Genomic DNA, 27,830 nt, shown 5'->3' with positions numbered 1-27,830 from the left:
GCCAGAATTGCAATTTTCAGTCACCAAACATCCAGAAAAAATGCAATAAAAAGCAAAAATTCATATGTATTCCAAAATGTTACCGATAAAAGCAAGCCCCATACTGCTTAATCAATGGAAAAATGAAAAAAAAAGTTATGTGTCAGAATTTTCCAAAAAGTTCTGAATTACTAAAAACCAGCAAAATGAGTTAGGAATTGCCGTAAGTATACTCCGCTGCAGAATCATGTTGCTAGGTAATTTTCACAGCATATTGAGTGACATAAAACAAAATTTAAAAAACAATGGCTGAATTGTGTGTTTTACACCATTTCACCCCACTTGTTTTCGTTTTTCAGTACATTTTATGGTAAAGTTAATGGACTGCATGCGTTTACTGGGCCACTGACGGTAATGATGTCGGCAGAGTCACTGTGTGTGCTCTGGCAAACATAATTTTCAGACGTACACCCCTAATTAATTAACTGTGTCTTGGAGTCTGCCTCTCAAAAAGGCGGATAAGACCGAAAATGATGTCCTATGTCCGACAGAGCACACGGTGACTCCTGATGGCCAATATGAGCCCTGCAAAAAAACAAGCCCTGATACTACTATGTCAAGGAAAAAATAAAAAAAGTCATGGTTCTTGGAAGAATGGGAGGAAAAAAGCTTTTGAAAGCTCAACAATTAATATTGGCTCCAATGGGAAGGGTTAATAGTAATTATGACTACAAATGATTTTAAGATAGTGACATTTTTTACCAACCTATTTGTACCCCTAAGTTTTATGATGTTTTTCTCTTTATATAGCACTTAATGGCAAACCACTTTCTAACTACTTCCAGTACAGCCTTGGTATTCTGGCGATGTGCGTCAATGGCAAGTTAGTCGACAGGCATGTGGTCCACAAGCTCGTTCTTGCAGAAGAACAAAAGAAACTTGGATATGGAGACACAATATCAATAGGTAGAGAGAATGAACTTATCAAATAGAAATATACTGTATATATAGCATTATTTGGTTTAGTTCTACAAAGTGCAAAAATTCAGAAGCTGCGTTCTGGGCAGGACATTTCCCATATACAGATATACAGTTGCTTGTGCAACTTTTTCTATCACACTTTTTCCTTCCACTCAACTTTCCATTAATGTGCTTGGATACAGCACTCTCTGAACAGCCAGCTTCTTTAGCAAGGACCTTTTGTGGCTTACCCTTCTTGTGGAGTGTGTCAATGACTGCCTTCTGGACATCTGTCAAGTCAGCAGTCTTCCCCATGATTGTGGAGCCCACTGAAACAGACCAAGGGGCCTTTTTAAATGCTTAGGAAGCCTTTGCAGGTGTTTTTGTTAATTATTCTATTTTACTGAGATAATGACTTTTGGGTTTTTGTTGGCTTTAAGCCATAACCATCAACATTAACAGAAATAAACACTTGAAATAGATCACTCTGTAATGACTATATTATATATGGGTTTCACTTTTTGTATTAAAGAACTGAAATAAATTACCGTACCTTTATGTTGATATTCTAACTTTGTGAGAAACACCTGTATGTGCTTGGTGTACTGGTAATCCAGCACAGGCACGATTTAGTATTGCCCACAGGGTTGTCAAAAGTAAACTGCCTCTTTTAAGGCCTGAAAAGTTGTAAAGTAATAAAATAGTATGGCTTTTTCCACTGTTGGAAAAGTTATTGTTCATTTTATGATGGAATTGCTTATTTAATGTCTTTAAGTAGTTTATATGAATGGCGTCTATACTGTGTAATCTATGTTTGCTGTTACAGACACAGAAGCCATGGCCGGCATCGCATTGCTATGTGTAAAGAGACTCAATAACTATCCTCGTGAGCTGGTCCTGCATATAAAAAATTCTGTTAAAAGCATAAAAGACAAAATTGTTGAATCAGAAAACAAAGACGGGGAACTAGGAAATCTTTACAGCACCCCCCTTGCTGTGCAGGTGAGTTTATAGATATCGGAGTTTTATAGGGACAGTAGAGCAATTGAGACCAGTGGGGTACCGCCTATGGGGCCAGTGAGACGGGGTGGCCCAGTGCCAGCGCAGGCCCTGGGTCCCCCCCGCCCAACATCGTACTGTCAGCTATATCGGCATCCTGTATCTGGATGCTGATACAGTTGAAAACAATGATTGAGAGAGAGAGCCGACAGCTGACGCTCCCTCTCTTATCATTCCTCTCTGCATCTGAGCTCTATGATGTCCCACGCAGAAGGCGCGATGATGCCATCAGAGCAATCTGTGCCAAGCAGTGCAGAGGGTCAGAAGACGCACTGCAGAGACTGGAGCAGCGGGGGAACGGGGTGAGGTGAATATTTATTTATTTTTAAAGGGAACCTGTCAGCAGGATCATGCACAGTAACCTACACACGGTGTCAGGTGGGCACCGTTATACTGATTACAATGAAAGCTGGGTTGATGAAATCCATCTTGTGGTTGTTGCTTAATCTTCACTTGTAGTTTTCAGTTATTGAGCTTCTTGTGCTCCGGAGCAGCCTGTGGGGGGGTCTTCTTGTGCTGCTTCGCTTACATATTCATCTGTATGGCTCTTGTTTTAGATAATGCATATAATATTTTTTATATTACTATAGATAATATTCTTTACATGTAATATTGTTGATAATACCTATAATGTTGTGGCCATTGTGAGGCTTAGAAAAAAAAATTACATCTTGAAAAATGGGGCCGGCGCCTGCACAGTAGCATCTATCTCTTACCGATAGATGCTACTGCGCAAGCGCCACTGGTGGTGGCATTTTGTTGAAAGAAGAAAAAATTGGCTGCAGCAAAATGGTGGTGGCGCTTGCGCAGCAGCATCTATCAGCAAGCAATAGATGCTACTGGGCATGCGCCGCCACTATTTTACTGCAGTAAAATTTTTATTTTTTCCAGCAAAATGGCTGCAGCGCATGGTTATGTTGGGGCCATCATACTGAGTGGGAGGGGAGTATGTATTGGCCAAAGTAGTGTCAAAGTCAGTGTTCATTTTGGTGGGGTTGGTATAAAATGAACCAACTGCGACTCCTAAAATATATAATAAATTGGGTACAGTAGTTCAATATAGTATGTACTGTAAATGTTTTCATAAGAATTTGGGAAAGGTGTGAAATGTCCTATAAATGTCTAATAATCTAAAGACCTTGGCTTTTAGTTGAGATGAACCTGTGCTGCACTTTATGCTCATGCTCAGTAGTGAGGCAGTGCTGTGGAGTCGGAGTCGGGAGTCAGGGATGTTGAAGAGTCGGAGGTTGGGCTTACCAACTCCACAGCCCTGCAGTAGGCCAGTTTCACACGTCCTGATGGTACCGGAAAAACCAGTACCGGAGATATCCGTGTCAGTGTGTGTACTACGTGTGGCAACCGTGTGCCACCCGTGTGCCGCATCAGTACCACACAAACAGCTGCCAGGGAAGAAGCGCTACAGTAAGCGCTGTTCCCCGGCAGTTTGTGCTGAAGTCGGCTGTCATCATTCTCCCCTGCTCTGCCAACGAGCAGAGGACAATGATGAGTGTAAAATTATAGTCCGAACACCAGCAGGTGGTGTGGTGGCTTTTGGGACTGTTACCCCCATCATCTGACACCTACTGTTACTAATAACAGTGACAGTAGGTGCGGAGGATGGGGGTTCAGAAAAAAATGAATGAAAAATCCGACGTGGGTTCCCCCCTATTTTATTAACCAACCGGACAAAACTCACTGCTGGGGGCGGCTGCAACCCCCAGCTGTCAGCTTCAGCAAGTTGGTTATCAAGAATAGAGGGGTCCCCACGCTGTTTTTTTTAATTATTTAAATAAATAATTTAAAAAAAGGTGTGGGGTCTCCCCTATTTTTGACAACCAGCCTTGCTAAAGCTCACTGATGGGGGTTATTATTCTCAGACTGGTAAGAGGCCATTGATATAGGCCCCCCCCAGCCTAAAAACGGCAGCTCGCAGCTGACCAGAAAAGGCGTATGTAGCAGTGGCAAGTGGGGTAATAGTTGTGTGGTTGAAGTCACCTTATAGGCGTCTATAAGACAACTATCCATTACTAATCCTATAGCTGTAATGTTAAATAAAGACACGGCCAGAATAAAGTCTTTTAATGAAATAAAACACAACACAGTTTGGCCATTTTATTATATCTCCTAATCCATGCGACACCCTCGATCTCCTGTAATAAAAATAAAATAATAAACCGACAATATACCATATCTGTTCGTCGTTCTGTCCCACGCTGTAATCCAAGTCTGGGGGCTAAATAGATTTCAACCAGGATGGTGCCAATATGCGACCGTCCCGGCTGAAAACCACTGGTGAATGAGCTGCAGAGAGCGCAGCATCATTCACCAGCGGTGACATCTTCACGGCCGGCCTGAACTGAGGTGACCTCTGGACCGTGGGAAAAAGCCGGTGACGATGTCACCGCTAGTGAATGATGCTGCGCTCTCTGCAGTACACTGCAGTGCACTATTAAACAAATGTTCCTCTGCCTCTTCTTCATTAGTTTTTCTCAGCATTGGGTGGAAGAAAAGACAAAGATACCTGCTCTAAAGCAATAAAAGCCCTGATGAAAGGAATGGAAAAAGGAAAGTTCTCAAACCCCATGATGATTTCCCAGCTGATGCCTGTGTTGTTCCAGAAATCATATCTGGATGTGGCTAATGTGGATTGTGACAGCATCATAAGTAAGTCACCACATGCTCGATATGACTGACAAGTGTAAACAGGGTATTGTTTGATGTTTTAAAACTTAAAGGGATTTTTCATTCCAGTAAAAATGTTGAAAAATAAAAAAAATACTATTGCCTATTGTAACAACTCTGCTGGCATCACTACATGGCCTCCCATCCCTCACACACCATCTTACTCACTGCTCCATGTCATGTTGTGTTCTGTCTGTTGCCAGCTCCATATTCTGTGCCTCTCCTCTCTGCATGCTTCCTGGCTGTGTGCATAGGGGGGCGGCGTCAGAACTCTCTAGTTCTTATAGGAATCAGGTGCACCTGTCTAATCTGCTCCTGACCAATTACCAAGAGGCCTCCAGTATTTAGGACAGCTCCACCCTGTGGACTGGGCCTGTGCAATGTGTAAACTCAGTTAGTGTTTAGCTTCTGAGCTGCCAGGCATTGCTCTGTGTTTCTTCTTCTCTGGAGGTTCTACTCCTAGTTTTGCCTTGATCTTGTCTGTCTGCCCTCCAGGAGGCTGTATATCCTGGTCTCAGTGTCTGTGTCCTTGCTTTGCCTTGTTTTGGTCTGTCCGGAAGAAGAGGTGGTCCAGTTTTGTCAGAGTAACAGGCTGATGGGGCTTCCTAAATGTATGCCTTCTGCTTCCAAGTGGCTACTTGAAGATAATACCAAGACAGAGACTTACTCATCCTCTAATCCAGAAGAGGAGGTCCAGTTTTCTCAGCGTACCAGGCTGAAGATGTTTCCTGTACGTATGCCTCCAGCTTCCATGTGGCCAATGGGTGAAGATCCCAAGACAGAAGTGTTCTCATCTCTGCTTTCCACCAGTCTAAAGGAGGAGGTTCAATTTTCTTGTGATGATGGGCTTAAGTTGGATCCAGTGAAGGTGTCTTCAGTTTCCAAAGAATCGGATTATGTTGAGGTCAAAGCAGAAGCTTCTAAGTCCCTGCTTTCTGTCAACCTGGTGAAAGAAGTCCTGGCCCTTGTATCTTCAGTGTGGGAAGCTGATCTTGCTGGACTCAAAGAGACTGGGCAACCTGAGATTCTTAATGTCACACCTACCTCATCCTACCTGAGGAATGTCGTGATGGCTCTGACTATGTGTGCTCCTATCCTTCTTCTACAAGTAATTCTGGCGGGCTTGAAGAAGAGAGGCCGTAAAGGGGGGGTACTGTAACAACTCTGCTGGCATCACTACATGGCCTCCCATCCCTCACACACCATCTTACTCACTGCTCCATGTCATGTTGTGTTCAGTCTGTTGCCAGGTCCATATTCTGTGCCTCTCCTCTCTGCATGCTTCCTGGCTGTGTGCATAGGGGGGCGGCGCCAGAACTCTCTGGTTCTTTTAGGATTCAGGTGCACCTGTCTAATCTGTTCCTGACCAATTACCAAGAGGCCTCCAGTATTTAGGACAGCTCCACCCTGTGGACTGGGCCTGTGCAATGTGTAAACTCAGTTAGTGTTTAGCTTCTGAGCTGCCAGGCATTGCTCTGTGTTTCTCCTTCTCTGGAGGTTCTACTCCTAGCTTTGCCTTGATCTTGTCTGTCTGCCCTCCAGGAAGTTGTATATCCTGGTCTCAGTGTTTCTGTTCTAGCCTTGCCTTGTTCTTGTTGTCCGCCCTCCAGGAGGCAGAATATCCTGGTCCCTGTGTCTTTGTTCTTGTACCTTGTCTTGTTCCATTACCTTGTCTGAACTTTGTCCTACCTCTGTCTCCTTGTCTGTGGCTTCTTTCCCTGCTGTGTCTTTCCTTGTGTCCTCTGTTTGCTTATGCTCCACACTCTTGCGGCTCTTGTGGCTTTGCCTGTGCTCCGCTCTCTTGCAGCTTTACCTCTGCTCCGCATTCCTGCGGTTCTGCTCCGTTCTACTCTGCTCTGCTCCTGCAGAAATCTCTTGCTGCAGCTCCTCTCTGCATTCCTTGCGGTTCTGCTCTGCTTAGCTTCTGCTGCTCTATTTCTTGCTGCTCTACCGCTCCTATCCGCAGCCTTGCGGTTCTCTTCCGGTGTGAAGAGATCCCAACCTGTTCCTTCATACTTCATTCCTTCCTGCTTGTTTCCTTACCCGCAACTCCTGTGTGAACAGGTCCCAACCTGTTGCTTCATACTTCATATCCGTACCTGAACCTCCTGTGTGAACCTGTTCCTTCATACACCACACCAACCTGCCCTGTGTCTCAGCCGTGCCTGCCTGCCCTGTGTCTCTGCTGTGCCTGTCTGCCCTGTGTCTCTGCCGTGCCTGCCAGCCCTGTGTCTCTGCCAGCCAACTCGTCTGAGATTCATCCATGCTCATCTGCTAGTCCTGCCTGATGCCCGCACCTGTCCTAGTGTTCCTGTTCTCCAAGTGGGATCAGCAGCTACAGCCAGACACCACCCTGGAGTAGCACCTGGCAGCTGCCTGCCGCACAAGGCAGCTGTCATAGTCACGCCCCATCCAGGGTAGTCTGCTTCGTGGCACAGTGGGACCACAAACCCCCTTGGCGTGAGCATGACACCTATGTTACTTAGTGTCTGCAAACCATAAACAAGCTGTGCTTGTTTACATCTTAATGCAGCAGGGACAGGGCGTGACAATAGTTGTTTTTTTTTTTTAACTCAAATAAATTGTTATTAAGAATAATATTACAATTGACATGTTACATTCTTGTTTTCAGTACAAAGTTTTCCCCCCAAACGAACCCCGCAATCCCAACTTATCCCGCCCCCCCAATAAGACAGCCCACCTTGTTTAATAGCTCCACACTCAAATCTATAGGATGACTATCCCCTGGACCATAGGCCACGTGTTATGTTTTCACCAATTCAGGGTCTTGATTCACCCGGTCTCTATAACAAACCTATCCCATGGCAAGCCACGGAGACCACAGCTTATCGAACATTTCAATTTTCCCTCTTTTCTGATAAAATCCCTTTTCCAGTTTCAGGCCCTGCTTCACATATTGGAGGAATTCTCTTCTTGAAGGCGGCTCGTCCTTAATCCAATTTCGTGCAATTACCTTCCGGGCCATATACAGCAATCTGGCAATAGCTGTCTTCAGGTTGTTATCCACTCCAATCTCGTCCACGCACCCCAACAAGCACACCATCGGGTCCCTTGGCACCCTGCATCTGTATGCTCCTTCCACACGACTCAAAACTACCAACCAAAAAGCAGCCAGTCTCGGACACGTCCACATCATATGAAATATATCTGCATCTGTAGATTTACACCTCGGGCACTCAGATTCATCATGCAAACCTGCCTTATATAACACCTTCGGAGATTTGTAAACTCTGTGTATTACATAAAGCTGTGACAGCCTATACGGTTCGCTCAGACACAGCCGTGGAACCCACTCCAGCACCGACTCCCAAGTTTCATTCTCCATTGGGCCCAGATCCCTCTCCCAATTAGCTCTCGCCAGTATTGGAAACCTTAACAGGAAAGTGTGCAGCAAGTCTTTATAAAGAGTGGAAATAACTCCCCCCGGTAGTCCCTTCACCACACACATTCTCTAACACTATATCCCTTTGAATTCTGATGCCTCCGTCCCTATTCTGAGCTCCAAATGCGTGTCTCATCCGCAAATATTGATATTCCCCCGCATGCCCGAGATCAAATTCCACCTGCAATTGGGAAAAGGATTTCAACTCTCCCTGCTCAATTATCTGATAGACATATTGAATCCCCCTGGCCCACCATTCTGGTAGTACCCCCATTGCCACAAACTCCTTTAAATTATTATTATGCCATAGCGGGGAGAATCTGGTCAGACCCGTAATCCCACGTATATGTTTTAGTCTACCCCACAGCTTACATATCAATAACATAGTCGGATACAATTTCCCCAAAGCCCCCAGGGAGCCATCCTCTAGACATTGTACTGCTGGCCTTCTTTTTGTCACCTTTTCCATTAATTGCTGTACCGCCCCGGACGACCCTTCATGCGCCCAGCCCTTTAAGTGCTGACTCTGGGCTGCAAGAAAATATACTTCAGGGTTAGGCAATGCCAAGCCCCCATCTTCCTTGGGTCGCTGAAGTGTCTCCAGTCTGATACGTGGATGTTGTCTCCCCCATACCAAATTCCTGAACAGGGAGTTAATCTGCCGAAATTTCCCGCGCGGTATCCAAACTGGCGCATTATAAAGAACATACAGAATCTTCGGTATCAAAATCATTTTGATAAGATTCACCCTGCCCACCACAGAAAAATGCAGTTTAACCCAAGCATCCACTTTTGCCTTAAGAACACCTAAGATCGGAGTCAGATTCCTATGTATGTAATCCGTAACCGGCATAGATACCCATATCCCAAGATATTTAAATTGACTTACCACCTTCAGTCGCCCATCCTCCAGCAGCTCACTCCCCTCCTCCCCTACGTCGTCCACTTTAAACAAAATAGACTTACTCCAGTTCATCGTCAGTCCTGACAGTGAGCCAAATCTTTCAATAATCTCAATAGCCCCCCCAAGGAAGCAACCGGATCAGCTAGAAACAGTAGAATATCGTCCGCATACAACGCCACCCTCTCTTCAATCATCCCATATTTAAACCCAGACACCTTGTCAGACTGTCGAAGTTTAGCAGCCAATGGCTCCACGGCCAGGGCAAACAAAAGAGGAGAGAGCAGACACCCCTGCCTCGTCCCTCTAGCTAATTGTATAGTCCGTGATAATTCCCCATTCACCCGGACTCTGGTCATCGGCTGCGAATACAGCAGCCGAATCCAGGACACAAACCACAAGCCAAACCCCATATATTGCAACACCTGCCAGAGATATCCCCATTCCACACTGTCGGGCGTGACAATAGTTACAGGCTGCACCACATCTTCATCTCCCAAACCCTTCCCTCTCCGCCCTCATTTCTTCCTGGTTTATCATCTTTTTCTTTCCTTTTTTGTATCAAAATGATGTGTAATATGTTATTTTATATTCTATCCCACCCTTCATTCAAGTAGGATTCTCCTTGTTAGGTGTTTGTTCTTTCTCCTCCTAGCTAGAACTACCAATCTAGCAATGATTACTGTTCTGTGACAGATCTACATGCACAGTCTGCTTCACCAAACCCAACTCAACATAGTCAGATCTGCAACACCAGACACAACACAGTCAGATCTGCTACACCAGACACAACACAGTCAGAACTGCTACACCAGACACAACACAGTCAGATCTGCTACATAGGACATAGTACAGTCAGCCCTGTCACACCAGTCCAAACACAGCATAAGGCCGCATTCACACATTCAGTATATTACCTCAGCATTTGTAAGAAAAGCATAATAGGAACAAGTCACCACTTCTGTATTTATCACCCACTCCTGGTTCAAATACTGAGGTAAAATACTGACCAAATACTGAACGTGTGAACGTGGCCTAACACAGTAAGGCTACTTTCACACTAGCGTCGTTTGTAATACGTCGCAATGCGTCGTTTAGGAGAAAAAACGCTTCCTGCAAAGTTGTCTGCAGGATGCGTTTTTTCCCCACAGACTTACATTAGCGACGCATTGCGACGTATGGCCACACGTCGCAACCGTCGTGCGACGGTTGCGTCGTGTTTTGGCGGACCATCGGCACAAAAAAAGTTACATGTAACTTTTTTTTTGCGCATCGTGTCTGCCATTTTCGACCGCGCATGCGCGGCTGAAACTCCGCCCCCTCCTCCCCGGACCTTACAATGGGGCAGCAGAAGCGTCGTAAGACTGCTTCTGCTGCCCATGTCGGGCATTACTTTCACAACGCTCGTCGGCACGTTGGGCCGACGCTAGTGTGAAAGAAGCCTAAGCTCTGTTATACCAGTCCCAACAAACTCATCTCTGCTACACCAGACACAACACGATAAGCACTGCTACAACGGACCCAATACAACATAGTGAGCTTTACTACACCAGACACAACACAGTCAGCACTGCTAAACCAGACACAATACTTACTTATCATACCTTTGCTATAGGTGGATTCACTATTTAATATATGGTAGAGGTGTGGCTGTACTAATTGAAGTATTGAGCCATCCTCCCATCTCCTGTTTCATCCATCAGACTGCATGCTCAGAAGAAGCAGCTACTGCTTGGTCTTTGCATGTGATGTAGACATTGACTGTATGCCCATCCCCCAACCCTGAATCTGATGATGTTCCACTGACAGGACGGACCTGTAAGCTGGAGAAAGCTAGAGACCCATGTGATGTGGTGTAATCACAGCCAGATCATGACATGGGTGTTTAGGTCACAGAAGATCACTCCAGATGACCAAGGCGGACACACTTACATAAACATAAGTGCATTACAAAGTTGAAGAGGGGGATTGGAAGGAATAATGGAGATGAGAATTCTGAAACTTCTGACAACTCCTTTAAGGATCAAATACACATTAGTGCAAAGTTAGCAAACCCCTCCAACTTCAGTGGACTTAGCCAACTATAATGGATGGGGGCCTCCCAACTCTTCTTTTGAAAGATGATGTTGGGGAAATAAGGATAATGCAAGTTGAATTTCAAGCCTGATTCTTCTGTTCTCTTTAGAGATAAGTATATTCCAGATGTGTTTGGCAGCAGCTTGGTTCCCGCATCTCATTGAAAACACATGCATGCTCAACGAAACTGAGCATGCCTATGTATGGGGATTGTTGGGAGAAATAGCTGTCTGGTGACCAAGCGCTCAACCAACAGCTATTGAAGATACATGAACACCTTCAAAAAGCCATTTTCTGAAGTCAGATGCTATTAACCAGTGTTACTTATTTTCCTGTTTAGACGATCCCTTGTTAATCCCCATGTCACCCACCGATGATGTCGTTGTTGGTAATGAATTTATCCACGTCCGGCTGATGGTAGAAGGCCAGAATTTCAATGAGCTGATTAAAGTCCCATCACGTTCCTCCCTTCTAGATATTCTGAAGACTGCTCAAGACCAAAATTCTAAGTTTTCGTAAGTTCCAGTGAATATTAACCCTATCTCAGTTACTTTGGTATAGACTCTATTGTCATCTCATAGGTATGTGGTGCAAGATAGTAGCATTCACATAGGACATACATTCAAGAGAAATCTCACAAAAAAGAAGCAGCCTTACCAACACTGTGTCAGATTACCAATGCACTAGCAAGGTGCAGGAGACCCCATGATAAAGGTGGTGACAGCACAGATGCAAAATACTGATGGAGCAACCACTCACAAACCTACCAATTCATGGAGGGGGAGGTTGCCTAGTATTGCAAATGCACACAGATGAGGCTTGTATACGACGCCAGTCTCACAGATACGTGTGATGCACAGTGTCTGGCTTACAGCCTATTTGCAGCACCCATAATATTAGATCAGGTGGGCCTCCCACCACCATATAAGTGCAACCCACAAGGAAAAACATCCCAATTCACCCAATACTAAAGGGCCTGGCTGCATCCTGCAAAAAAATGTGCAATAAAAAAATGAAAATTATGTATAAAATACATGAGGTATTTGTTAGGTCTGGCGGAACGCACCGAGTAAATAGTGAGATGATATTTGGTGCGTTCGCATCCCGGGGTCCACCGTGCAGGAGAGAACCTGCTGCTGGCAAACGGCGGCACTATATGGCGGTAGAAGCGAACTCTGTTACTTCACAGAGTCGCCTATAAAGAAAGCACTGTGTCCTGTTTAGCTCACAGGAGTACACAGCAACTGCCGAGCAGATAGCAGTTTGTGGTCAGGCAGTCAAAGAGGCAATCATACAATCTCCTCACCGGAGGAGCCGGTATTCTAGTGGCTTATTTTAGCCGGGGCCCTGAATGCATACACACAATCTCCTCACCGGAGGTGCCGGAATTCTAGTGGCTTATTTCAGCCAGGGCCCTGAATACACACATGAATGACCACATTGGCGCAAAACTCATGACATGAATTGATACTAACACATGGCCGTGCAGTCATGCAAAACTTTTATAGCTGCAGCAAGTACAGGACCTCCCCAGAAGGACCAATGGAAGGTTGTCACAGAAGTTGAGCACCTTCTGGACCTTCCTAGAGGACCAATGGGATTTGCTGCAGTATCTAAGCATGTGACCCTTGATCTCCAAGGAGAGATCTTACCCTGGGCATGCTCAGAAGGGGAAAAGTAGGACTTAGTCCCAAAAACGTCTGCTCTCCGCTGCCCAGTACTGGCTACAATGGCAGAAGCTGGAAAGGCAGCAGTAACCCTTTGCACAGAGTCAGACTGAGCGAGACGCTGGGACCGACGTCTCCGCTGAGCAGGCTCCACTGCAGCTGGAGAAGAATGGGAGACCGCAGCGGAGATGGCCCAAGATTCCCTCTGTGCAGAGGCGGGAACTCGACCCCTAACAGTATTGGTGACTAATTTTTTCCCCAGATTCGCAAGCTCGCAACCCACGCCAAGGGTCCTCATACATGGGACATCCTACACTACATTCAAAAATGGCTCACATAGGGCATAGATTCAAGACAAATCTCACAGAGAAATAAAAAACCTTTCTAACACCAGGTCAGATTACTGATACAAAATGCATACCTGTGTGACTGGGGCCCTATGTAAGTCTCATATGTGTGCATTTTGAATACTAGGCAGCCACCCTCTCCATGAATTGATTGGTTTGGGAGTGGTTGCTTCATCAGTATTTTGTACCTGTGCTGCCCCCGCCTTTATCATGAGTGTCTCGTGCATCCTGACAGGGTATTGGTATTCTGACCTAGTGTTGGAAATGCTGTTTATTTTTCTGTGATATTTTTTTTTTTTTACAACATAGAGAAATAAGCAAGGTTAGGAATGACAACGAAGGCCACCGAGAAGGCGATAAAAGGGAATTTATGGTACATATTGATACAGTGTGAAGGTCATTAATTTGAAAGCTGCAGCAGGCCCTTGAGAGACAATTAAATGGGTCTCACACTATATCAATCATTAATTAATGTAAACATGAGAAGTGTCTGAGATTCAATGTCTGAGTACAGATGTATGAGATTATTGAGTTTTGGTAAGGAAATCCATGGCCGGTCCGTAGATCGAAGTCTATACTCTGGCCGTAAATGTCAGACATGTGAAATCTATCTAACACTGTGTGAAATTCAGAATGCAGATTCTTGTTTATAAGAGCCATTATACAGCATATGTATTTTTTGCTACTTTCTCAGTATTTGGCCTCTGTCTTGCTGCTTCTGATAATAAAAGTTAGTTAGCAGACAATGGTCCAAATCAGGCTTTTTCATCAGTCCATATTGGCGATTTTAGAAAGAAATCCGGCAGTACATTTCCCTGTTGTGTTTTAGATGTTTAGCTCCTCTTTCCCACCACTTGTAACAATCATTCTAAATTTTTGCTCTTAGATTTGAAACCAAAAACACATTGTATGGACTATTCCTAACCACAGTGAATAATGTGGCAGGTTACTGGCAACTTCTGAAGGAACCAAATATTTCCTTGTTAGAAGGTAAGTCTCCTGATGAATGCTCTGTTGGGTTGAATTGATAGTCATATTTACTTACAAATTAATAAAAGTGCTTTATATTACAAAACAAAATCTGAGAAAATGTGAAATAGATTCCGGTAATTTAGACTCCTTACAAACAAATGACAGGAACAGTAGGTGCTCGACTTCTGCTCAGCTGTGATCAGAGGTATCAAGTTTACCTCTGGTCACTGGTGTCAGCTTGATGGGATTACAGCTCCCATCATCTGACACCTGCTACCGCCAATTACAGTGAGAGCAGGAGCGGCGGATGGGAGTATTCATCTGTCGCTCCCGCGCTATAAATAATTTAAAAAAAAAACGGTGTGGGTTCCCCCCTACTTTTTACAACCAGCTAGACAAAACTCACAGCTGGGGGCTGCAACCCTCAGCAAGGCTAGTTATCAAGAATAGAGGGGTCCTCACGCTTTTTTAAAATTATTTAAATAACTTAAAAAAAAACATTGTGGGGTCCCCCCCATTTTTTACATCCAGCCTTGCTAAAGCTCACAGCTGGGGGCTGGTATTCTCAGTCTGGTAAGGGGCCATGGATATTGGCCCCCCAGCCTAAAAATGGCAGCCTGCAGCTGCCCAGAAAAGGCACATCAATTAGATGCGCCAATTCTGGCGCTTTGCCTGGCTCTTCCCACTTGCCCTGTAGTGGTGGCAAGTGGGGTAATATTTGGTGACATCAAGCCCACAGATTAGTAATGGAGAGGCGTCTATAAGACACCTATCCGTTACTAATCCTATAGTTGTTACATGTAAATAAAGACACAGCCAGAATAAAGTCCTTTATTTGAAATAAGACTAAACACAGTTTTCCATTTCCATTTAAACTCGTAATCCCAGCGAAGCCCTCGATTTCCTGTAATAAAAGTAAAATAACAAACCAACAATATACCCATACCTGTCTGTCGTTGTGTTCCACGCAGTAATCCGCATTCCGTGCGGTCGCCGCACACATCAAATTGCCGCATGCGGATGCATCCGCATACAACGCATGTCCCTGTGTACCCAATGTTAAAGATTGGTACGCAGGACGCATATAGAAGTAGGCGGAGCTTCAGGGAGGCAGAAGGGAGGAAGTACGCAGCCATCTGCAGCCCTCCTGAACGCAAATGTGAAACCAGCCTTAGCATGCACAAAGAGACCTAAGTTAGCCACAAAAACGCATGAAAAAAAATGCACTAAAACATGCGTTTTTGCCGCAGCTTCTTTCCTGCCAAGAAATCAGGTTTTGCTGCAGAAAAAAGCAGAAAAAAATGCTCTGTGTGAATATACCCTAAGGCCTCATTCAGAGGTCAGTTTTTCATGTACGAGTGCTATCCGTATTTTTCTTTTCACGTACAACATTTGTACCTATGACAGTCTATGGAGCTATTCACATATCCATGAGTTTTTGCAGATAGTGGTCCATGCAAAAAAAAAAGAGACATGTCCGATATTGATCCAAGTGTCAAATAAAACTCTGCAAAGAAAGTCTGTGGGTCCATGAAAAAATCAGACAGTGCTCAAATGCTATTCATGTGCTGTCCATTTTTCACTGACTTGCTGCCCAGATGGAAAGTGGACCCCAAATAGACAGTACACAGACCGTTGTTAATCAATACGTTAGTTCACATGAATGTTTTCCAACACAGACCAATGGACGATGAAAAAAAAATTCACTGTATGCTCTAGTCTCATACATTTTTTGGTTGAGACTCGCCTATAGATTTCAGCGGGTGCGCAGCAAAATCGGATACAATATGGACACCAACAGTATGGCATTGATTTTTAACAGATAAATTGGGATTATAATTTTTTAATTATTAATGTATAAAAACGGATGTCATATGGATGGCATATAGGTGACAATACAGATTAAAAAATCCTATTTTTATTTCTTTATTAAAAAGAACATTTTTTCATAAGTTTATTCTCATGTCCATGTTGTTTTGCAATCTGAGTGTCCACAAAAACAATGGGAGATTTGTCTGTTTTTGATTAGCGTCACTGATCAAACTCGCCAGATGTAACTCTACAGGTCTGCTGAAAATTTGGACAGCACATTCATGGCTTACTGGTTCCAGTTTTCATTAACTAGTGCCAGGAGAGGTTTGACGAATCTCCTTTTTTTTGCATAGGATAAAAACACTAATGAAAAAAACGGACACTGATCAAATACTGATAATGATTTGATCCATTTTTCAGTTGTGTGAATGAGGCCTTTGAGTCTTACAAACTGTGTTGTTTTTTAGGTATTGCTGATTACAGGCCAGAGGACGGCGAGACAATCATCCTGCGACTCTGAAGCTACAGAACCATAAAGTTCTAAAATTGAAGACCACAAGAAAACCCTACTGATTTATTATTTTTCTCCAGATTCCTCACATATTCGGGATTTTTTCTTTATGTGTTAAATGATTTCACTAAATAACCCTAAAATCAATATTCCTAAACTCATATTTTTTGGAATACATATCAAATGAAGGTTCACTTTGGTGAACTGTTCTTCACAGATACAATACTCAGGGTTTCTAGGCTTTATAAAAACAGAATTTTTGTGAAGTTGAATCATTTTGCTACGATCATAAATGGCTGTAAAATGTTTGGAGGGTTTAAGAATGGATCTTTTGAATATAGTGTTGAACATGGTACACACAGAAGCACAAAATCATAATTGCAGCCTTACAATGCAATGATCACTGATGGATTTTCAAATTTAAGTTGCCTTTATAAAAAATCTTTCTACAACACATTTACCTGGTCAGTGCCAAACTGGAGATTGTGAATGCATTTCCATTATAGATCATAAGCCGGAATCTTTTCTACTTTCACATACCAGTGTCTCTGATTGTATGACAGCATTGCACAATCCAACTTCTGTACAGGGCTGATCTTACGCTGCACGCTGTTTCTGTGCGTTACCTTCTGTTAGTGCTTCACCTCCCACCATATAATGTACTGTCATGTAGTGCACTAAAAGCCATACATAGCAGTGTCTAGTTATACTCATCACCCAGCATGGTGTCCAAATAGCAGTGCCATGAGTTTACTCACGTTAGTTTTATTTATACGACTGTAATTAATGTAACAAGATACTTACAAACTAATTTTAAATAAATAATGTCATGTTTGGAAAATACTGTAATCCGTAAGAAATCCATGTGTTCTATGTTCTGACTGTGATCTCTGAAACAAGTAAGGAACTTGGAGCTCAAAATTACAATCATTGAAACAATATTTTATTGGCAATCCAAATAGGTGTTAACGTTTCGGTCCTTGGGTCGGACCTTCATCAGAACTGATTGCCATATGCTGTATTCTCTTGTTCTGAAAAGTGCAGCGCTGTTACCGATTTTGAGTGTCAAGTTCCTTACTTGCTTAACTGCGGGTTGGAACCCTACTTGAGCACCTCAACTACTAACCAGGACTGCCATATACTTATTTAGTACATTTTGGTCTCTGAAACATCATACCTACACATTACACTAGTACGTCTACATAAAGAAAATGAATGACTTTGCGAAGACATATTATGTACTGACCCAATTTAATTTGATTTAATTATATGAAAGGCAATGTGGGGCCCATAACACTATATCAAAGGCAATGTGGGGTAATTACATTATAAAGAAGGCAATATGAGGCCTGTTATACTATATGGAGGGCTATTATATTATATGGAAGGCTATGTGGGGCCACTATACTATTTGGAAGGATATGTGGGGACCATTATACTGTTTGGAGGGCTATGTCAGGGCCATTATACTGTTTGGAGGGCTATGAGGGAGCCATTATACAGTGTGGAGGTGGGGGCCATTATATTGTGTGGAGGGCTGTGTTGGGGTCACAATTGGGGCATCATACTGTTTTGGGGTCAACATACTTTGGCGGGTGGTACAGCAAGGTCATCATACTGTGCATCTGGAGGGTGCTGTGTAGGAATTCACTGTTTGGGTATCGTATTGTGGGGGGGCACTTTTGTTGGCATCGTACTTTATGGGGACAATAAAAAAGGAATCTATGGCTTCAATAGGAGGACAATCACTCTGTCTCTGTAAGGGCTGCAAAGTTGTGAATTATGCTCTTCTGGGCCCCACCGAATATTATTTTTTATTGGTTTTGTTTTGGGTTTTGTTTTTTGTTTTTTTTTGGGGGGGGCATGATTTCTATGCACAGCACTGGAAACTGTATAGTATATGTGTTTACCTGGATAGGAAGTGGGGTCAGGTTTTTGTCTTTCTTTTCCTGTCTGTTAAACTACATACAGGTAGCAGGTGAGGGGACGGGGGTACTTTCATTTCAGGACAGGCAACCACTGGACAATGACAGGAACAATGCATGTTGGAAAATTAAGGAGAGGGATATCAAGCACCTATAATGATGACATACAGCTGATGAAGATGTACAGCCTACTCATATAGCATGAATGGCAAGTGGGAATACATGGGAATATATTTACCAACACAGGTCACAATACTAATATACGACAGGATGCAACAGGGACCCATGATAAAGGTAGAGGATGATGAAATCGCCACTCGCGCCTACCATTAATGGAGAGGATGGTTGCCTAGTATTAATAATGCACATGGATAAGGCTTGTATAGGGCGCCAGTCACACGCATAGATATAGTGCACACTGGCTTACAGCTTATATTCTCGCCCACACTACTAGATAGGACAGGCTGCTCAGCACTGTGTAAGTGCACGCCACAAGGACAGACATCCCAATTGCCCCATCCAGCACTGTAGGGCCCAGCTGCAGCCTGCAAAAAAAATGTGACACAAAAGATGAAAAATATATTAAAAAAAGGCATGAGTAAGGCTGCTTTCACACATCAGTTTTTTGCCGTCAGGCACAATCAGGCGAATTTTGAAAAAAACGGATCTGGCAAAAATTGCTGTCGGATCCGTTTTTTTCTCATAGACTTGTATTAGCGACGGATGGCCTCACGTTTCATCCATTTTTTTGCTGGATCCTTCGCTGTCCGGTTTTTCGCCGGACACATAGTAAAATTTTTTGTATCTCTCTCTCTCTCTCAACCAGCTATTCGGTGTCGGATCCGGCGAAAAAACGGATCCGTCACATCAGTTTTTCACAATTTGCAATGGATCCGTTTTTTTCAAAATTCGCCGGATTGAGCCTGATGGCAAAAAAACTGATGTGTGAAAGGAGCCTAAGAGTTTCAACAGGTCTTGTATAAAGGGACAGACACTTTGGATCATTTTTATAAGAACTACCAATTTGTCAAGCCTGAAGGTTTGTTTCAAAATCGACTAATATTTGAAACTATTCACAATTACCTTCACCTTGACTAAAGCCCCAGTTTCAGCTGACAAAAAACTACCCCAAAGCATAATGCCTCCACCTGCTTCACTTTGGATATGGTGTTCTATTGGTGATGTGATGGAAATGTTCTACTGGTGATGTCCAGTGTTGGCTTTGCGCTAAACATACCTTTTGGAACTATAGCCAAAAACTTGCACATCGGCCTCCTCAGACCATAATATGTTTTCCCATATACTTTTGACAGACATGATATAAGTTTTGGCAAAATGTAGCCAAGCTCGGATATTTTTGATTGTAAGGAAAGTCTTCTGTTTTTCCACCCTACCCCACAGGCCAGAAATATGAAGAATACAGGAGATTATTGTCACATGCAGTATACAACCATTACTTGTTAGAAATTTCTTCAGCTCATTTAACGTCACTATAGGACTATTCGCAGCTTCCCAGACCAATATTCTTCTTGGGGTTTTTTATCAGTTTTTGAGGGACGTTCATTTCTAGGTAATGTCCCTGTTGGGAAAAACATTTTTACCCCTCTCCTGACTGAGATTTTTCAATTAGATCCATTTTACATTTAGCTTTTGCTGTAAAATGCAATTAAGAAAATGTCAGGACAATCCTACTAGAACTGCTAAAGTTTAAATGGAGTTGAATGTGATTGCCTGATTCTGGGCACAACCACATCACTAATTATAAGAGGATGTTCGCATTTAGGCACCAACTTTAGTTTCATCATTTTTATTTCTGAAATGATTCTTATTGGTATGATTTTTTTTTGCATAAGAAAAACCTGATATTTGAACAGGGGTGTGTAGAGATTTTACATCCAGAGTAGATAAATTTAGTGACACTACAACATAACCACTAAGTTGAGGCAATGTAGACAAATTGTCACAACTCTGTTGTCGGGTGTCCCGGGACCAGGGAGCTATTTCCCTGTCCCTAACGCTAGGGGCGCCCTTGCTCGCCCTGTTCCCCAGATTACTTCTGATGGTGAAGATGTTGGAGCCACATACCTTGCCTTAGCTCCCGAATGCGCCCTCAGTCTGTAGCCTTCCCCCACCCAGGAAAGAGGGGAGTAGTAGTGTACAACAATACACTAACCAGACTTAGGCTGGTTTCACACTTGCGTTTTTATCTGCGTTTATCTGCGTTTTTATCTGCAAAAAATGCATGTAAACGCGGTAGAACGCATGCGTTTTTTAGACGCATGCGTTTTTATAGAAAACCACAAGAAAACAAGAAAAAAACAAAAAACCCTAACCCTAACCCTAACCTGAAATGCGTGGCACTGAAATACGTTTATATACGTATATAAGTGCCACGATATTTCAGTGGCCACGTATTTAAGTGCCACGTAAGTGCCACGTATTTAAGTGCCACGTATATAAGTGCCACGTATTTAAGTGCCACGTATATAAGTGCCACGTATATAAGTGCCACGTATTTAAGTGTCACGTATATAAGTGCCACGTATATAAGTGCCACGTATTTAAGTGTCACGTATATAAGTGCCTCATATTTAAGTGCCTCGTATTTAAGTGCCACGTATATAAGTGCCACGTATTTAAGTGCCACGTATTTAAGTGCCACGTATTTCACGTAAATGCCACGATATTTCAGTGCCACGCATTTAACCCTACACTTAACCCTACCCTAAATACGTGGCACTGAAATACGTGGCACTGAAATATCGTGGCACTGAAATACGTGGCACTGAAATACGTGGCACTGAAATACGTGGCACTATGACTGTCAGAAAATGTTCATTAAACGGTTAGGGGTGAGGTTAGGGGTAGGGTTAGGGTTTGGATCCCTTTATCACCTTGATGGTGGTGGGTGACTTTTCAGTATGTTTTCTGTTTTTTTTCCAATAAAAACGCATGCGTTTTTAACGCAAACAAATGCATGTGCTTAAAAACGCATGCGTTTACATAGACAGCAATGCATTTTTTGCCGCGAAAAAACGCATGCGTTTTTTTCGCGGCAAAAAAAACGCGCAAGAAAATACTGCAGGTAGCATTCCTGAAAATGAACGCATGCAGAAAAAAAACGCATGCGTTTGAAAACGCGACCAAACGCGTACAAAAAACGCATGCGTTTTCAATGTTAAATATAGGGGAAAAACGCATGCGTTTTTTGTGCAAAAAACGCTGCAGACAAAAGCGCAAGTGTGAAACCACCCTAACAAGGTAATACAAACAGGATAAAGGAAAATGCCAATCATACAAATATACTCACATAAACAACAGAGGTAAACACTGGGGAGTGGAGGACGGAGTAAAACTAAAGTAGGAGAAGGAGGGAAATTATCACACACTCAAAACCTAGCAGCAGTCTCAGATAAATCCACCAAACGCCTTCTCAAACAACAACCACAGACCACCATCTCCTAAACATGCAGCATGAGCTACTCTAACAATGAGTGCTAGCCAGGGCCCAGAATATATAGTAGAGGGGAGTGGCCAACAGTAAACAGCTGAGAGCCTTAGGGTATGTGCACATGTTGCAGATTTGGCTGCGGATCCGCAGCGGATTTGACGCTGCGGATTCGCAGCAGTTTTCCATGCATTGTACAGTGCCATGTAAACCTATGGAAATCCGCAGTGCCATGCTCTGGTAAGCCTGCAGCGCTCTAAGTCAGATCGCCAATCTGACAGAGTGCTGTGCAAACTGTCAGATCGGCGATCTGTGATGTCCCCCCCTGGGACAAAGTAAAAAAGTTTTTTTTTAAATTTCCACATGTGTAAAAAAAAAAGAAAAAAAAAATTCCTAAATAAAGAAAAAAAATATATATTATTCCCATAAATACATTTCTTTATCTAAATAAAAAAAAAATCAAACAATAAAAGTACACATATTTAGTATCGCCGCGTCCATAACGACCCAACCTATAAAACTATATCACTAGTTAACCCCTTCAGTGAACACCGTAAAAAAAAAAAACCGAGGCAAAAAACGCTTTATTCTCATACCGCCAAACAAAAAGTGGAATAACACGCAATCAAAAAGATGGATATAAATAACCATGGTACCGCTGAAAACGTCATCTTGTCCCGCAAAAAACGAGCCGCCATACAGCATCATCAGTGAAAAAATAAAAAAGTTAGTCCTCAGAATAAAGCAATGCCAAAATAATTATTTTTTCTATGAAATAGTTTATATCGTATAAAAGCGCCAAAACATAAAAAAAAGATATAAATGAGGTATCGCTGTAATCGTACTGACCTGAAGAATAAAACTGCTTTATCAATTTTACCAAACGCGGAACGGTATAAACGCCTCCCCCAAAAGAAATTCATGAATAGCTGGTTTTTGGTCATTCTGCCTCACAAAAATCGGAATAAAAAGCGATCAAAAAATCTCCCGTGCCCGAACATGTTACCAATAAAAACGTCAACTCGTCCCGCAAAAAACAAGACCTCACATGACTCTGTGGACTCAAATATGGAAAAATTATAGCTCTCAAAATGTGGTAATGCAAAAAATATTTTTTGCAATAAAAAGTGTCTTTCAGTGTGTGACGGCTGCCAATCATAAAAATCTGCTAAAAAACCCGCTATAAAAGTAAATCAAATCCCCCTTCATCACCCGCTTAGTTAGGGAAAAATAAAAAAATTAAAAAAATGTATTTCCATTTTCCCATTAGGGTTAGGGCTAGGGTTAGGGTTAGAATTAGGGTTAGGGCTGGGGCTAGGGTTGGGGCTAGGGTTAGGGTTAGGGTTGGGGCTAGGGTTAGGGTTAGGGTTGGGGCTAGGGTTGGGGCTAGGGTTAAGGCTACAGTTAGGGTTGGGGCTAAAGTTAGGGTTTGGATTACATTTACGGTTGGGAATAGGGTTGGGATTAGGGTTAGGGGTGTGTCTGTGTTAGAGGTGTGGTTAGGTTTACCGTTGGGATTAGAGTTAGGGGTGTGTTTGGATTAGGATTTCAGTTATAATTGGGGGGTTTCCACTGTTTAGGCACATCAGGGGCTCTCCAAACGCAACATGGCGTCCGATCTCAATTCCAGCCAATCCTGCGTTGAAAAAGTAAAACAGTGCTCCTTCCATTCCGAGCTCTCCCGTGCGCCCAAACAGGGGTTTACCCCAACATATGGGGTATCAGCGTACTCGGAACACATTGGAGAACAACTTTTGGGGTCCAATTTCTCCTGTTACCCTTGGGAAAATACAAAACTGGGGGCTAAAAAATAATTTTTGTGGGAAAAAATGTTTGTTTTATTTTTACGGCTCTGCATTATAAACTTCTGTGAAGCACTTGGTGGGTCAAAGTGCTCACCACACATCTAGATAAGTTCCTTAGGGGGTCTACTTTCCAAAATGGTGTCACTTGTGGGGGGTTTCTACTGTTTAGGTACATTAGGGGCTCTGCAAATGCAATGTGATGCCTGCAGACCATTCCATCTAAGTCTGCATTCCCTTCCGAGCCCTCCCATGCGCCCAAACGGTGCTTCCCCCCCACATATGGGGTATCAGCGTACTCAGGACAAATTGGACAACAACTTTTGGGGTCCAATTTCTCCTGTTACCCTCGGGAAAATACAAAACTGGGGGCTAAAAAATAATTTTTGTGGGAAAAAATGTTTGTTTTATTTTTACGGCTCTGCATTATAAACTTCTGTGAAGCACTTGGTGGGTCAAAGTGCTCACCACACATCTAGATAAGTTCCTTAGGGGGTCTACTTTCCAAAATGGTGTCACTTGTGGTGGGTTTCAATGTTTAGGCACATCAGTGGCTCTCCAAACGCAACATGGCGTCCCATCTCAATTCCTGTCAATTTTGCAGTGAAAAGTCAAACGGCGCTCCTTCCTTTCCGAGCTCTCCCATGTGCCCAAACAGTGGTTTACCCCCACATATGGGGTATCAGCGTACTCAGGACAAATTGTACAATGACTTTTGGGGTCCAATTTCTTCTCTTACCCTTGGGAAAATAAAAAATTGGGGGCGAAAAGATAATTTTTGTCAAAAAAATATGATTTTTTATTTTTACGGTTCTGCATTATAAACTTCTGTGAAGCACTTGGTGGGTCAAAGTGCTCACCACACCTCTAGATAAGTTCCTTAGGGGGTCTACTTTCCAAAATGGTGTCACTTGTGGGGGGTTTCAATGTTTAGGCACATCAGTGGCTCTCCAAACGCAACATGGCGTCCCATCTCAATTCCTGTCAATTTTGCATTGAAAAGTCAGACGGCACTCCTTCCCTTCCGGGCTCTCCCATGCGCCCAAACAGTGGTTTACCCCCACATATAGGGTATCAGTGTACTCAGGACAAATTGTACAACAACTTTTAGGGTCCAATTTCTTCTCTTACACTTGGGAAAATAAAAAATTGGGGGCGAAAAGATAATTTTTGTCAAAAAAATGTGATTTTTTATTTTTACGGTTCTGCATTATAAACTTCTGTGAAGCACTTGGTGGGTCAAAGTGCTCACCACACCTCTAGATAAGTTCCTTAGGGGGTCTACTTTCCAAAATGGTGTCTCTTGTGGGGGATTTCAATGTTCAGGCACATCAGTGGCTCTCCAAACGCAACATGGTGTCCCATCTCAATTCCTGTCAATTTTGCATTGAAAAGTCAAACGGCGCTCCTTCCCTTCCGAGCTCTCCCATGCGCCCAAACAGTGGTTTACCCCCACATATGGGGTATCAGCGTACTCAGGACAAATTGTACAACAACTTTTGGGGTCCAATTTCTTCTCTTACACTTGGGAAAATAAAAAATTTGGGGTGAAAAGATAATTTTTGTGAAAAAATATGATTTTTTATTTTTACGGTTCTGCATTATAAACTTCTGTGAAGCACTTGGTGGGTCAAAGTGCTCACCACACCTCTAGATAAGTTCCTTAGGGGGTCTACTTTCCAAAATGGTGTCACTTGTGGGGGGTTTCAATGTTTAGGCACATCAGGGGCTCTCCAAACGCAACATGGCGTCCCATCTCAATTCCAGTCAATTTTGCATTGAAAAGGCAAATGGCGCTCCTTCGCTTCCGAGCTCTGTCATGCGCCCAAACAGTGGTTTACCCCCACATATGGGGTATCGGCGTACTCAGGACAAATTGTACAACATCTTTTGGGGTCCATTTTCTCCTGTTACCCTTGGTAAAATAAAACAAATTGGAGCTGAAGTAAATTTTGTGTGAAAAAAAGTTAAATGTTCATTTTTATTTAAACATTCCAAAAATTCCTGTGAAACACCTGCAGGGTTAATAAACTTCTTGAATGTGGTTTTGAGCACCTTGAGGGGTGCAGTTTTTAGAATGGTGTCACACTTGGGTATTTTCTATCATATAGACCCCTCAAAATGACTTCAAGTGAGATGTGGTCCCTAAAAAAAAATGGTGTTGTAAAAATGAGAAATTGCGGGTCAACTTTTAACCCTTATAACTCCCTAACAAAAAAAAAAATTTGGTTCCAAAATTGTGCTGATGTAAAGTAGACATGTGGGAAACGTTACTTATTAAGTATTTTGTGTGACATATCACTGTGATTTAATTGCATAAAAATTCAAAGTTGGAAAATTGCGAAATTTTCAAAATTTTCGCCAAATTTCCATTTTTTTCACAAATAAACGCAGGTAATATCAAATAAATTTTACCACTACCATGAAGTACAATATGTCACGAGAAAACATTGTCAGAATCACCAGGATCCGTTGAAGCGTTCCAGAGTTATAACCTCATAAAGGGACAGTGGTCAGAATTGTAAAAATTGGCCCGGTCATTAACGTGCAAACCACCCTTGGGGGTGAAGGGGTTAATGAAGGAAAGCTTCCAAGAGCTCTCATCTGAGCAGATTAACCCCTGTACTGCTAAATGAAATCAGCATCCATTTAATATGAAGGTGAAGTACTTCTACACAGTGCAGGAGTAAGAGAAAACAGACGCTGTTTTCTTCTGCCCCCTCTCTGACTTGGTAAACATGTGACACGAAGTATGGAATGTAAATTGTCAATGAACATGTCAGACAGACGGAGCAATACCTGGTAAAGTGTAAATTTCTGAATGTCATGTCATAAAAATGACAGTATAGGATACGTTAAAGGGACTCTGTCACCTGAATTTGGAGGGAACAATTTTCAGCCATAGGGGCGGGGTTTTTGGGTGTTTGATTCACCCTTTCCTTACCCGCTGGCTGCAATATTGGATTGAAGTTCATTCTCTGTCCTCCATAGTACACGCCTGCGTAAGGCAAGATTGCCTTGTGCAGGCATGTACTACGGAGGACAGAGAATGAACTTCAATCCAATATTGCAGCCAGCATGCAGCCAGCGGGTAAGGAAAGGGTGAATCAAACAGCCGAAAACCCCGCCTCTATGGCTGAAAATTGTTCCCTCCAAATTCAGATGACAGAGTCCCTTTAAAGGGGTTGTCTGGTCAAAGCCAATAAGTTTGCAATCACTGTGTGTGACTGCAGACTTATGGTTTCCCCAGAGCACTGTGTGACACAGGGATTGGCTGGTTTCAGACCCGGGAACGGAGAGTATATATGAGTTATGCATACCCCCGGCCACTGGCTGTGGCCTCTCTCTATTCTTTTGCATTGAGCCAAGGCCGATCAGTGATGCGGCTGACCAGTGGGCGTGTACAACTAGTGTGCAGGGCCTCACTCCATACAAGTGTGTGGAGAATGAGGCTGCACCCACTGGCCAGGAGTATGTATAACAGTGCGTGCGCTGGGGAATTCATAAGTCTGCAGTCACACAGAGTCCCCTTTAGTGATGTAATTTCTCCTTAATATTGTTTAGGCTCTGTGACACAGTTTGTGCTGCAGATAGCATCGGGGACCACATGCATAATTTATTCCACTGAAAAAGCTCTGATAGACATTGTCCAGGAATATATATATAAAAAGGTCATTATAAATAAGTTCGTAGATAGTTTTTATTAGTGAATCACACCAGTTTTGCCTATGGAGGTAATCACTATAGTACATTACAATGGCCAGAGTTTACACTGACAGAAAACTCTCCTGGAATGTTAATGGGACAGATGCATGTGCGTGTGCAGTAGGAATCTACTGTGACCTAGAGATAATCTATACCATGAACCATCAATCTATCTCCACATCACAGTAATCATTCAGCATTCAGAAGGAAAAGGAGAAAAACTTCATTAGCACCCTCTTCTTACTTCAGCACCCTGGTATGTCTAATATTAGATCATATAGACAGGGTGTGCAGCAGTGTGAGCAGCCTCTTGTTACCTCAGCATCAATGGTATCTCCAGTATTAGGGCTCATACTCACATGCGAGAAACTCGGATGAATCTCGCATGTCAATACCCGGCACTCAGATCGGAGCGTGCGGCCACATAGCAATACATGCAGCAGCACGCTCCGCTCCTGAGTGCCTGCTGCAGTGCCAGGTATTGAAGAGACTCATCCAAGTTTCTCGCATGTGAGTATGAGCCCTTAGGTCAGAAATACAGGGTGGACAGCAGTATGAGTGGCTTTTACCTCAGTACATCT

The 27,830-nt window shown here is 43.1% G+C and overlaps 1 protein-coding gene across 1 annotated transcript in view; it reads left to right on the top strand.

Annotated features, from left to right (window-relative positions):
• TCN2 (transcobalamin 2) overlaps positions 1 to 17,213 on the top strand; it is a 35,456-nt gene extending 18,243 nt beyond the window's left edge. The window contains exons 5-10 of the mRNA XM_077291994.1: positions 790 to 945; positions 1,766 to 1,941; positions 4,482 to 4,662; positions 11,401 to 11,575; positions 13,961 to 14,064; positions 16,326 to 17,213. Of these exons, the coding sequence (XP_077148109.1) occupies positions 790 to 945; positions 1,766 to 1,941; positions 4,482 to 4,662; positions 11,401 to 11,575; positions 13,961 to 14,064; positions 16,326 to 16,378 (845 nt within the window). The 3' untranslated portion in view covers positions 16,379 to 17,213. The remainder of the gene's footprint in view (positions 1 to 789; positions 946 to 1,765; positions 1,942 to 4,481; positions 4,663 to 11,400; positions 11,576 to 13,960; positions 14,065 to 16,325) is intronic.
• The last annotated feature ends 10,617 nt before the right edge of the window (positions 17,214 to 27,830 follow it).

The sequence above is a fragment of the Ranitomeya variabilis genome, chromosome 1 (assembly GCF_051348905.1).
Source record: "Ranitomeya variabilis isolate aRanVar5 chromosome 1, aRanVar5.hap1, whole genome shotgun sequence".
NCBI classification, from domain to species: domain Eukaryota; kingdom Metazoa; phylum Chordata; class Amphibia; order Anura; family Dendrobatidae; genus Ranitomeya; species Ranitomeya variabilis.
The sequence above is the reverse complement of the archived record's forward strand: the minus strand, read 5'-3'. Positions and strand labels throughout refer to the sequence as shown.